A 13,880-nucleotide genomic window follows, 5' to 3' on the forward strand; every position below is an offset into this window, starting at 1 on the left:
ATTATTTTACATATATAATATTTTAATATTATAATATTTTAATATATTACATTAAAGATGGTTGCAAATACATGTGGGTGAGTACAAATGTGTTGCGTATAAGGCTATCAGGCTAGTTGGTTATCTGTATGCTTTGCTAGTACTTAAGCTAACTAAAACAGACATTAATGGTCATTATAATGTAGATCAATTGGCATACATTATGAAGACTGTGATTTTGTAGGAATTATTATCAGGCGCTTAGGAAGTACCCATGAAAGGTTTTTTTTTTTTTTATGATATGGGATCGCTTGGGGTCCTAATGAAGACACGATTTTGGAAGTACCTGACTTCTTATAACATCGGCTCACTAGGTTTTGGAGCGAAACTTTATTTGTCTTTTAGGGCAGAAATAAGCTTTACAGAATTAGTTAAGCACAAAAGAGGCTTCATACTTGTGTAAGATTTGCTTCGTTTGTCTAAATGAAAAATCTTCTTGTACATAGTTTCATGACATTGTGAGATACACAAATTCTGACAGGAAACCCCACCCTTTCATTGAAGCAATGGATGGATCAGTATTGTTAAAGTGCTGTAGAGCGTATCAGCATGCATTTCTTAGTGATGTGTACTCCAAGAAAAATGGCAAGTGACATATTAACCATGGGCTTTTTATTGGAAGATGTTCCCTGTTGCTCGCACCACATACTGACTCAGTAACATGCCTTTTATTAATTTGACTTGCCATACATCCCTTGACTAGATTGTGTTAAGACCAGGAGCCAGTTGCATAAACTTAGGTTCTAGATTGTGTCTTAAGAACTAGTATGACCAACTAGCAGTTATAAGGTAATCAATATTACTTCTCCAAGTAGACCAATCAACCTTTTAAAAAAAAATGAAATTTGTTTTTTTTATGACTTTTAATTCTAGTTTAAGCAGTTTTTTAAACCGGTGGCCACCGATGTTGCCTCTTCTGTGGCCTTCAGCATTTGGCTCAAGTGTTTTTTCCACCCTGAGCTACTCTGAGAGATCTGAGACAGTTATTCCATCATATGATTTGTAAATCATTGTCCCTTATGATTCTGCTGTGACCTCCAACAATCTGACACCAACATCGGTCTCAGCCCACCAGACCTGTTGAGAATGCAATTTAAAGCCAAAGTGTGTAATTTTTATGTTAAAATACTTTTATCCCAGGCTTCCCAGCTTAAAGTGGAGAGACAACTAATAGTAAGCCATCTGTAATTCCCCCAAAATCCATTGTAAAAGTCAAAAAAATTCAAATTGCATTTGATGTCGCTTGTAAGTCTGCAGACATTACAAATATTTTTGGTCATTTTGCTTGAATGTTTCTGTTTGCACATTCTTCATTCTTTGTGTTGTTGCTATGATGTGTCATCATTTTTTTATCTCTTATGTTTTTCACGCTTCATAAGTTCCACACTTGGTTCCTGTTTGTTTCTGTTAATCATAAGAGAATCCCTTGTACTGTTCAACATAGGCTCCATATTTAATACCACAGTGACCTCAGGCAATCTCTCTTCCTGCATGTGCTACGTTTAATGGTCAACCTAACTTTATGTTTCCCTGCTGCTTTGTCAAGATTTGATGAAGATAAAGATTGAAAATCAGCCTCCTTGGACAGATGGCTGATAGATGCCTGACCTGTATAGACTAGTGTCACTTATCAACTGTCCAGGACAGATTAATCATGTGGTTTAGTATGCATAAACATTATCTGACCGTTTTGCCCAGGATTGTCCCATAGGCTACATAAATTCTGCAATGAGTTTTTTTCCTACCATTGGAGCAATTAAAGTACCATTTAAATGCAGGCTATCTGTTGTTTATTTGCTCTATGACAGGTAAACTGGCATTAAACAAAAAATATCTGTAGCCATTTGATATTGGAGGCAACCACTGCATTTTAATCACAATCCAAAAAGAGGCTACACACATGTAGAATGAGCAGTTCTTTTTTATCGTATAATTTCAAGATTTAAAGCAAAACAGAATGGTCTGACTTTAGATTTGTGAAATTATGCTAATGACACCTGTATAAAACAAAAACAGCAGACGGAAGGAATGAAAATGCAAATTCACTCTCTGACAGTAGGTGGCGCTTATGGAACAGCAGCAGTTTCTTTGGGTACCGCTGAACACAAACCAGTGCTGCACTTATAAACACTACTTTATACTGAGGTAGAGGAAAATAAAATTTCATCAACTTTTCTGAAGACAGTCAGTTCCCTTCAGAGATGCATATAAACCCCCTCCCTCAATTCAATATTTATATTTTTCTTCCTCTATTTTTTTGAGTATTGTGAACAGTGAGCTTGCTGTGCCTGGTACAGTATTTGCTCTGTTGGCGTGTCTGTGTTCTCTTCTTTGCATCCGTCTTCAGCGTGTCCCGTCTCTGGCCTGTGTTAACATCTTGTTTACAGACTTCGTAATATTTCCACACAAATGACATTTTGGGAAATGATTGCAATGCAGTTTGTGTGCAAGTCCAGAATAGAGATTGGCCAAAATAAAACTAGAAACCGATTTATGGCTACAAAGCATTATTTTTGCAGGTCACTGTCAAGCAAACCCGTGTCTAATACGGGCAATACCAGACTTCCTGAGAATGCACACTTACTGAGGTCTTAAAAAAAGAAACGTAACTATTTTTGTCTTGACACTGCATTTTAGAAATGTTGTTCATGGTATTCCTGTACATACTGAAGAAAACATGCAACATTTCACAACTTTTCTATAAAATACAATATTGTAATGTCTTTAAAATGATCATGTAATCTCAATTTAAATATTTTTTGTAGTGGAAACTTGGCTGGTTTAACTAGCTGATTCTATTAATGCTAACTTGTTAATTGGTAACACAATGTTTTGAAAGCATTAGCACTGCATAGCAATTGCTAAATCAATATGGCAATATAGAAAATGTAATGTATCTGTTCTCAAACTAAGTTCATGCTCCAATCGTCACCATGATGGCCCCCAAAAACCTTGCACAACAGAAACTCTTCTAAATTAGCATAGCAAAACATTAAACACTACTAAATCTCACACTTAACATTAATCTGGCACAAAAATAAAACATTATATTGGCTAACACTTAATTTTAGCATTTACTTTCTCTTTCAAGTGCCATGGAAAAGCATGCTGGGAAATAGAAATCCCAGTGCAGTTTCAGTTAAAATTTAAATTAAATGAAACAAGTTCATTAAAACTCAAAACAATTAAACAATTTAGATTACTTTAATATGTCAGTTTTGTGAACTCAAAAGAAAAAGTTCTAAATACTCAAAAGTTAATTTGAACTACTTTAAGTTTACCCCACTTGAATACATTTATTATTTTGAGCATTAGGGTTTACAATGTGGAAATTTTGGATTATCACCTCTGTTGTTGTTACACTTAGGTGACATTGCAGTGCTGTGCCATCTCGAAAGTGATCATTTGCATGCGTGTTTAAGCCTTGCCAGTTTAAATGTTGAAGCAATTTTAAGTGCAATAAGCAGCGCAGTAATGACTGTCTTGGCTTATTTCTGTAAACACAGTAGGTTAAAGGGTTAGTTCACCCAAAAATGAAATTTCTGTCATTTATTACTCGCCCTCATGTCGTTCCAAACCCATAAGGCCTTACAACCATCTTTGGAGCGCAATTATTATTATTTTTTTTTATGAAATCCAAGAGCTTTATGTCGTTCCATAGACTGCAACATTTTTCAAGGCCCAGAAAGGTAGTAAAGACATTGTTAAAATAGTCCTATTTTGTAATATATAGCCTATCATTATCGTGAAATAAAATTACTCATTGTATGATTTGGGTCATATCACCTACCCCTATATCATATATTAGTTTAATTTATTGAAAAAATCTGTCGCAGCCCTAATTAATAATGTCTTGGCAGACACAGCAGCACTTGTGTTTTGAGACTTATTAAATTCCGCCAGTGAAACCAATGAAAGACTTTAACAAGAGAGATTTTTTTAAAGTCATGACATTTCCCTTTTCAAATGCCAGTGTTTTATTGACTGTGTTACACTTAAACATAGAGTTGAAGTGCTGAGTGCTGCACCTTCTGTATGATTCATTTCATTTAGTCATTTAGCAGACGCCCTTATCCAAAGCGACTTACAAATTAGGACTAAGTTCAGCGAGTCATCATAAAGAGGCAAAAGCAACAACAACGCAGGAAGTGCTCAAAATACGAAGTTCAGGTATTATTCAGAGTAGCATAAGCCTGATAAGTGATGTTTCAAAGGGAAAGGATTTTTTTTTTTTTTTTTTCTATAAGGTTAAGTGCATCATGATGATGATGATGAAGCTCATGGTCTATTCTTGTTTCAGATTGGGCTGTTTTGTGAGTGAACCTGTGTCGCCATGACAACCCACGTGACCCTGGAGGATGCGCTGTCCAATGTGGACCTGCTGGAGGAGCTTCCCCTCCCAGACCAGCAGCCATGCATCGAACCCCCACCATCCTCCATCATGTACCAGGTACAGGCCCTTATGCATTAACACAAATGCATTTCAATATTTGAAGTAAGATGAAGAGTTCACAGTAAAATTTTACTGGCTTTCTGTTTGTTACTAGGCAAACTTTGACACCAACTTTGAGGACAGAAATGCGTTTGTCACTGGTATTGCCCGCTACATTGAACAGGCCACTGTGCACTCCAGCATGGTAAGTATAAGGACACTTTGTGAAACAGCACATTAGGATGGCTGGTCATGTGACCAGGGCAGCAATAACAAAAGGATGTTGCATTACAACAAAGCTGCTCTTTATGGTTCTTACTGAAATCTTTATCAGAAGGGCACTGAGAAACAGAAACAGTCATTTGGTTTTTCTAATGTAGGCCTTTCTTTACCACAGTGATATTTAAATCATCCCTGAGCAGTGCAATTCCCTTCATAAAGGTTCACTTACAAAAGAAAATCACCAAGACATTAACATATTTTTAGGTACTGTGATTAATAAATAAAATTATCAACATGTAAACTGTCAATACCATCTGTGAATTACCTTTGAGTACTAAATGGAGTGTAGCGATTCCTCCAATTCATATACATCAACCTTAAAATATCACTTTTAAATCATGAATCAGCGTTTGTGTTGGCCAATAATAAAGTTATGTTGTATATTAAAATATACAACCGTTCAAAAGTTTGTAGATAGTTAGATGTTTTGGTTTTTTAAAAGAAAGTAATACTTTTTATTCAGCAAGGGTTTGCTAAATTAAACACATTTATAATGTTACAAAAGATTTTTGTTTCAAATAAATGCTGTCCTTTTTAACTTTCTATTCATCAAAGAATCCTAAAAAAAAGTATCACAGTTTGTACAACAATATTAAACTGTTTTCAGAATTGATAATAATAGGAAATGTTTATTGAGCAATTAGGCGTTCAATGAATCCACTTAATGATTATTATAGTGCAATCTACTACAAAACAACTCTGTGTTCTTAAATAGAACTTAAAAAGAATGAATTTCATTATGCTAAACTTGTATGGATTGTACAGAGCCCCGCACATGACAAGCAGGAAAATATATATAGTGGCCATGAATTAAGAATTCTTTCTCTCGTTTTAGTAAATTGTGGCCACGATTTACTAATTCATTCCCTCGCTTTAAGTAAATCGTTCACACAATGTAATAATTTTTTCCCTCGTTTTAAAACGAACATCCATTTTTCAGAACAACTCAAAAAGCATTAACAGATTTTCAACAGTAATGACTATTTAAGGGTCAGCATGTGAAATCTGGGCAAGGTGGTTTGTGCCATATTAAATCCCCATCAGTTTCAATTCTGTTTTAGCAGAGGCATGAGGTGAAGAGCTCAGGACAAACACCTGTTCACAAAGCCACCCTTGTCTAGTTTATGATTGCTGTTTTGTTCTGTTTTGTTTGTGTGGGAGTTTGGGCTTTATGCTGGATTGAATTGAGATTGATGCAGCTAGTTCACCTCTTCCTCACACAGCTCAGTGGCTCGTGGATGTGCTTGGACTGTCAAACAGTAGCTCATGTTAGTCAGAAATAGAGAAGTCCTCAAGGACTGGAGGTCCTGTTTGCTTCAGCTGCCTTCTGCTAAAGCTCTAATGAGCGCATAGTTGTAGGTCTGGATGAATGCTGTGCCATTTCTAAACTTGGATTTAGGAGTATAAATATAGTGTTTTTAAGATGAACAATGCAGGCCTTTGAAAATCATACCCTCATACTTACTGATATTATTATTATTATTATTATTTTTCTCACTTTTATACATTTAAATCAACTTGCTTACTGTGCAGACTCCATTCACATGTTTCACAGGCCCTATTTACACCTGGTATTAAAATGCATTTTGGTCGATCGGATCACAAGTGGACGACACTAAATACAGGTGTAAACGGGGTCTAAAACGTTTTGAGCTTGTCCACTTTTGACCATCGAAAAAACATTTAACCGGATTGCTTTCGAAGTGGAAACGCTCGTGGTCTAATATGTTCGAACAGCCGCAAAAGACTGCCTGCCTACTGACCTAATGCTTAAACATTATGGGAGGTGCGCTAGCCAGATGGGATTTAAACTTTGGCTGGAGACCCAAGTTTGGTTTGAAGATGGTAAACTTACTGAGCACAATGTTCTCTCACCATTCATGATTTCTTACACACTCTGCAAAGCAGGAACGAACACCTTTTTCAACTAAGAATTGAAAACGTTTTAATCCGTCTTGGCCGTTCATTTACTCAAAAACTACGTTATCGTCAACATGTAAACTACAAAAACACGAATTTGTGAAAACGGTGACGTCATGCGCATGCGTATTACGTGTTCAGTCTATAGCTGCTTACTGTGTAGTGCTTCTTTACAAAGTAACATCGACAACTTTTCAAAACTTCTCAAAAAAACGTTTATTTTTTAATACAACGTTGTTGTGTAAACGTACAGTACACTTTGATGACTAGTTGTTTAGGCAACCCACTGACTAATCAGTTTTGCACATGCTTAGTTTTGCAAAGCCCTAATTGTAATACTTGCTGAATTTTGATTGGCAGAAATCCAGGTTAAATGATTTATTATTGGAAAGTGGAGCATAATTAGGGACTCAGTCTACACTGAATGCATGTTACCACTCTAATCAACGAAACTGTCTAGACTACAAATGCTCTGCTGATTATAATGGAGCAATTTAGTTTTGCCGTGTTGGTTTCTCTCTTTCTCCCTCTGTCTATAATTGGGTTTACAACTTGTAAGTGCAGGGAATTCTTTCAGGAAATGTATATCTAGCTATACTGCATAGTAATATTCAGCCCCGTTCTCATCCCAAGTCGTCATATACTGACGCTTTTGACATTTCGTCTACATCGAACGCACATGGCACCCTTTAGCGTCAATATGAGACGCAGATAGATATGGGCCAGAAGGCGCCTCCTAGCGGTCTAACCCTAACCCAGACCTAAACCTACCCATAACCGAACAAAGCTCTGTGCGTCTCATATTGACGCTAAAGGGTGCCATGTGCATTCGATGTAGACGAAATGTCAAAAGCGTCAGTATATGACGACTTGGGATGAGAATGCGTTGTAATATTGGTGAATTCCAACAAATATGTGCCTGATGGATTGTCGTTTCTAAGCATGAGGTCATAAAATGTATTAGCACATTTACACTGAATTCACAGGAGTTTATGTTTGTGGCTCCTATAGCTGTTGTTCTATTTCCTCTTTTTCCAACGTTTTTTCCTCTCAGAATGAAATGCTGGAGGAGGGGCATGAGTATGCGGTCATGCTGTACACCTGGAGGAGCTGCTCCAGAGCCATTCCTCAGGTACACACGCACAAACACACGAAATTAGAGGTGCATTCTCAGTACTCTAGTAAAATTCATGCCCTACTAGCCCATTAAAACCTTTACTATCAGGTGTCTCATAGTGCGGAAGAGGAACTCAGTGTGAAAATGCTAGTTATTCTATCAATTTACATATGCATAGATTTATTGACATATATAATGTTTTAAAGATATTTCTGCCAAGTGCCAGCATTCAAATATTGTATGTGTTAAATCTTGTCTTGCGTGAATGGACTTTTTTAAAGAAATGCTCTCCACCATTTTCCCTTTGTTTGAAGAGAGTCTGAACCCCCTTTCATTTATCTAAAAGATAAAATTGAAATGACCAAGTTCAACAACATGACTGACTACCCCCCACTAACAGAAGAAAAAGGCTCATTATTCATAATCTCAGTTCTGAATCCAGCCGTTTTAATGTCGCCCTCTTGTGTATCTCAGGTGAAGTGCAATGAACAGCCAAATCGGGTGGAGATCTACGAGAAGACTGTAGAGGTGCTAGAACCTGAGGTCACCAAACTCATGAAGTTCATGTACTTCCAGGTGAGAGAGGAATACAAATCTTTGAACACTATTCAATATTTATTAATTCTTAAATGTCATGTTAATCAAACAACACTACTGACAAGAAAAAGAAAAACTCATTGCTCTTAATTTTATTGCTTGTGTATTTTAGGCTCTTAATTAAGTTAACATTATTCCTTAAGTAAATTAAGAAATACTTGAAGACTACATGCAATTTAATTTATTTATATTTATATTTAACTTTTTAAATAAAGGATTGTGATAAATAGCATACTAGTTTTTGCCATGCTATCAAAATTGGGGTTGAGAATCATGACATTTCACGAGTACACGGCGTTAATATTGATATCCCTCCTTCTAGCGGAAGGCAATTGAACGTTTTTGCAGCGAGGTAAAGCGACTGTGTCACGCTGAGCGACGGAAGGACTTTGTGTCCGAGGCCTACCTGCTCACTCTAGGAAAGTTCATCAACATGTTTGCTGTGTTGGACGAACTGAAGAACATGAAGTGCAGTGTGAAAAATGACCACTCTGCTTACAAAAGGTATTACAGGGTCATGCTTGTGGTAAAGGGAAAGTGATTTTCCATAAGTCACACATTTGATGAATAGAAAGTATAAAGAGTGTATAAAGTATAAAGTGTGTGTATACGTATGTTCACAATCATCATTTTTTTATCACTATTTCTTTACAGAGCGGCTCAGTTCCTGAGAAAGATGGCTGACCCACAGTCCATCCAGGAGTCCCAAAACCTCTCTATGTTTTTAGCCAATCACAACAGAATTACACAGGTACATTTAACTTAAAAAATGATCTTATTTATATTAAAGGAATAAATCACCCAAAAATATACATTCTTTTTTTTATATTTTATATCAACTTTATTTGTCTTATATTTCTCATTTCATTCCAAAATTGTGTGCTGTACATTTTTAAGTAATTCTAGTAGTTGTTCAGCTCTTGCAATTCAATGGCGGTTCATTCTGACTAAGGCTTTTAAACTCCAATAAAGGCTAAAAAAAACACCAGAAAGGCAGCATAAAAGTGGTCCATACAGTTTCTATATAATTGTGTATATAACTCTATATAAAAGCTATATAACTCTATATAAAAGCTATAATTGTGTGTGGAACAGACTGAAATAAAAGTGGTGTTTTTTTAGATAACTGAGATTCTCTGAGTGTTGTTCACCTTTCATTTGGGCATTGACATTCTGTGTTTTGTTTTGTGTGATGTTTGTGCAGTGTCTGCACCAGCAGCTGGAGGTGATCCCAGGTTATGAGGAGTTGCTGGCTGATATTGTCAACATCTGTGTGGATTACTATGAGAACAAGATGTACTTGACCCCCAGTGAGAAACACATGCTGCTAAAGGTGAGCGCATCCATTCCTGTTGAAGCGTTTAAGACTCGGCTGAAAGGGAACTTCACAAATGAAGGCACGGCTCTATGTTTCAGGTCATGGGTTTTGGCCTGTACTTGATGGACGGAAATGTCAGCAACATCTATAAGCTGGATGCAAAGAAAAGGATAAACCTCAGCAAAATCGACAAGTTCTTTAAGGTGAAGTCTCTGGTTCTCATGAAAACTGATTTTGTTGTTGTTGTCATAATCTGATTGTAATATCTTTTTGGATACTTGAAAGCTTCAGGTTGTGCCCCTGTTTGGAGATATGCAGATCGAGCTGTCACGTTATATAGAAACAAGTGCCCACTATGAAGAGAACAAGTCCAAGTGAGTGACCATCTACTGCTAAAGATCAGATGAATGGATGCCCTGCACAACTTAAAAGCATTACGTTTGCTTTTCTGTGTGATGCTAGTTCTCTTTTCAGCATTACTTGACTGGTTTATAGGAAACTTGCATCATTAGCGTAACCTTTAGGGTCAGTAAGTTTTTTTTTTTTTTTGTTTTTTTAAGAAATGAATACTTGTACTCAGCAAGGACACATTTGATCATAAGTGATAAAGACATTTATAATTTTACAAAAATGTTGGTAACACTTTATTTTAAGGTGACGTAGTTACACGTTACTTTGTGTACTTACTGAACTATTGTAAAAACAGTAGATTATGCATAATTACAAATAACCCTACAAACCCTAACCATAACTCTATAGTTGGTACATATTAATTAATATTACTCAGTACTTATTTTAGTAAGTACAATGTAACTATGTCACCTTCAAATCTTGTAACCAAGATTTCGGTTTCAAAAAATACTGTTCATTTGAACTTTCTGTTCATCAAACAATCCTGAAAAAAAAAAATATCAACATTGATAATAATAACAAATGTTTCTTGAGCAAGAAATCAGCATATTAGAATGATTTCTGAAGTATCATGTGACACTGGAGTAACAGTTACTGAAAAATTCAGCTTTGCCATCACAGGAATAAATTACATTTTAAAATGTATTAAAATATATTATTTTAAATTGTAAAAATATTTCACAATATTACTGTTTTTACTGATTTGATCAAATAAATGTAGCCTTTCCTTCAAAAAATAGTAGGACCCCAAGTGTTTGAATGGTAGTGTACATAAAATCTCTCTCTCTTTCTCTCTCTCTCTCTCTCTCTCTCTCTCTCTCTCTCTCTCTCTCTCTAAGGTGGACCTGCACTCAGAGTAGCATCAGTCCGCAGTATAACCTGTGCGAGCAGATGGTGCAGATCAGAGAAGACCACATCCGCTTCATCTCTGAGCTGGCGCGCTACAGTAACAGTGAGGTGGTGACCGGCTCTGGACTGGACAGTCAGAAGTCTGATGAGGAATACAGGGAGCTCTTTGACTTGGCGCTCAGAGGACTGCAGCTTCTGTCCAAGTGGAGCACTCATGTCATGGAAGTGGTACGTCTGAGATCATGCAAACAGTTTTCAGTATTTCACTTCTCCATTTGTCATGCATTTCAACCATCTTCTCTTCTTCTAGTACTCTTGGAAACTGGTCCACCCAACCGATAAATTCTGTAATAAGGACTGTCCGGGCACAGCTGAAGAGTATGAACGCGCTACTCGCTACAACTACACCAGTGAGGAGAAGTTTGCCTTGGTGGAGGTCATTGCTATGATCAAGGGTCTTCAGGTTCTGATGGGCCGGATGGAGAGCGTGTTTAACCAGGCCATCAGGCACACCATCTACTCCGCCCTCCAGGACTTTGCACAGGTGACCCTGAGAGAGCCACTCAGACAGGCTGTGCGCAAGAAGAAGAACGTCCTCATTAGGTAACAAGTTCACCACGTATAAAATGATATACTTTTTGAGGCATTACTTATCTTCTTGCTTCCCTGTAGTGTTCTTCAGGCTATTCGTAAAACCATCTGTGATTGGGAAGGGGCAAGAGAACCTCCTAATGACCCGTGTCTGAAGGGAGAGAAGGACCCCAAAGGAGGCTTTGATATCAAAGTTCCTCGTCGCGCTGTTGGCCCCTCAAGCACACAGGTCAGTCAAATAATTTTTGCAACATAGCTGATATTTAATGATATTTGTTTCTGAGTAGTATCTGATCCTTCCTGTCTTGTAGCTCTATATGGTACGCACCATGCTAGAGTCTCTCATCGCTGATAAAAGTGGCTCTAAGAAGACTCTCCGCAGCAGTCTGGACGGCCCCATCGTTCAGGCCATCGAGGACTTCCACAAGCAGTCTTTCTTCTTCACCCACCTCCTGAACTTTAGTGGTGAGACAACAGTAACATTTTTCTATTTCGCAAGTTTAACATCTTTACATACCAAGTGAATATTCATGATTTTCATGGCGAAAGAGATGTTGTAATCCTTTCATGATGTTTTCATTCTCTCCTGATTGCCTGTTAGAGGCCCTACAGCAGTGCTGTGATCTTTCCCAACTCTGGTTCCGAGAGTTCTTCCTGGAGCTCACCATGGGCCGTCGCATCCAGTTCCCCATCGAGATGTCCATGCCCTGGATCCTCACCGATCACATTCTGGAGACAAAAGAGCCCTCCATGATGGAGTATGTGCCATATACATAAAGTTCATACTGGTTATTAAGTTACGCTTCCATTCAAAAGTTTGGGGTCAGTCAGGGTTTTTTTTTTTTTTTTTTTTTTTTTTTGACAGAAATTGATATACGTTTAGCAAGCATGCAGTTAATTGATCAAAAGTGACAAAAACATTTATAATGTTACAAATAAATGCTGTTCTTTTGAAAATTCTCTTTCGATTTCTATTCTAAGAATCCTGAAAAAATATACATTACAGTTCCCACAAATATATTTAGCAAAATATATTTGATGATAATAAGAAATGTTTTTTGAGCAACAAATCAGCATATTAGAATGATTTCTGAAGGATCACGTGGCACTGAAGACTGGAGTAATACTGTCACAGGAATGAATTGCATTTTAAAATATATTCAAATAATTTGTATTATTATGCGCTCTCTGAAATGCTTGATTCTGATTGGTCAGTGCAACATTCCAGGTAATTTATTTCCAGATAATGGCTGTCGTCAATAGCAATGCTGCACAATGTTGGAGTTTATTTTGCACAACTGCTGGATGTACATTATTATCCTTTACATAATATTTTACAATATTACTGCATAAGAGACTTCTTTCAAAAACATTTTAAAAAATCTTACCAACCCCAAACTTTTGAACAGTAGCGTGGACATGAACATGGACCAATTGTGTCTGTTTGAATGTATCATTTTTGACAGAAATCTGTTTGCTTTCCCTCTCAGATACGTGTTGTATCCATTGGACCTTTATAATGACAGTGGTTATTATGCCCTCACCAAATTCAAGAAGCAGTTCCTCTATGATGAGATAGAGGCCGAGGTAGAGTGTCTCAGATTTATCTACTCTTTTATTAATATGTCTTCCATTCAAAAATATCTCTTAAGGAAAAACTAAAGCAACTCTTTTTCTTTTTAGGTCAACCTGTGTTTTGATCAGTTTGTATACAAGTTAGCTGACCAGATATTTGCCTACTACAAAGCAATGGCTGGAAGGTAATCTTTCTTATTTTAAATGTTAATTATGTTTTTCATGCTAGTTAAGGTCAAAGTGAGGACATTAGTCTGCTAGATGGGTTTTTCAATCTTTGAATGGATTTCATGGTTCTTTCTCTTCCTCACAGTGTCCTCCTAGACAAACGCTTCCGAGCGGAGTGTAAGAACTATGGTGTGATCATTCCATACCCGCCCTCAAACCGCTACGAGACACTGCTCAAACAGAGACATGTGCAGGTGTCACACAATTCTACCATTTGAATGGGCAACTCAAAATTGTTTTTCTATTTAGTGAATTCTAAATGCATTTCCATCTCTGTTGTTATGATCTTCAAGTACAGTATGTATGTTGCAGTTTTTAATGAATAACAAATTTACTTTCACTCTGGATCCTTTGGAAAGGTTAATTTACATAGCATATTTGTCTTTGTGTTTTATAGCTGCTGGGTCGTTCCATTGACCTGAACAGGTTGATAACCCAGAGGATCTCAGCAGCCATGTACAAATCTCTGGATCAGGCTATCAGCCGCTTTGAGAGCGAGGACCTCACCTCCATAGTGGTGA

At 37.0% G+C, this 13,880-nt stretch overlaps 1 protein-coding gene across 1 annotated transcript in view; it reads left to right on the forward strand.

The window, feature by feature from the left end:
• cyfip2 (cytoplasmic FMR1 interacting protein 2) overlaps window positions 1–13,880 on the forward strand; it is a 32,867-nt gene that overhangs the window by 4,866 nt on the left and 14,121 nt on the right. The window contains exons 2-19 of the mRNA XM_082177964.1: window positions 4,340–4,489; window positions 4,587–4,676; window positions 7,728–7,805; window positions 8,265–8,366; window positions 8,710–8,891; window positions 9,042–9,138; window positions 9,592–9,720; window positions 9,804–9,908; window positions 9,991–10,079; window positions 10,956–11,193; window positions 11,276–11,568; window positions 11,638–11,785; window positions 11,868–12,021; window positions 12,158–12,314; window positions 13,047–13,143; window positions 13,240–13,316; window positions 13,445–13,553; window positions 13,757–13,876. Coding sequence (XP_082034090.1) covers window positions 4,373–4,489; window positions 4,587–4,676; window positions 7,728–7,805; window positions 8,265–8,366; window positions 8,710–8,891; window positions 9,042–9,138; window positions 9,592–9,720; window positions 9,804–9,908; window positions 9,991–10,079; window positions 10,956–11,193; window positions 11,276–11,568; window positions 11,638–11,785; window positions 11,868–12,021; window positions 12,158–12,314; window positions 13,047–13,143; window positions 13,240–13,316; window positions 13,445–13,553; window positions 13,757–13,876 — 2,382 coding nt within the window. The 5' untranslated portion in view covers window positions 4,340–4,372. The remainder of the gene's footprint in view (window positions 1–4,339; window positions 4,490–4,586; window positions 4,677–7,727; window positions 7,806–8,264; window positions 8,367–8,709; window positions 8,892–9,041; window positions 9,139–9,591; window positions 9,721–9,803; window positions 9,909–9,990; window positions 10,080–10,955; window positions 11,194–11,275; window positions 11,569–11,637; window positions 11,786–11,867; window positions 12,022–12,157; window positions 12,315–13,046; window positions 13,144–13,239; window positions 13,317–13,444; window positions 13,554–13,756; window positions 13,877–13,880) is intronic.

Source organism: Leuciscus leuciscus, assembly GCF_965113295.1.
Source record: "Leuciscus leuciscus genome assembly, chromosome: 8".
NCBI lineage: Eukaryota > Metazoa > Chordata > Actinopteri > Cypriniformes > Leuciscidae > Leuciscus > Leuciscus leuciscus.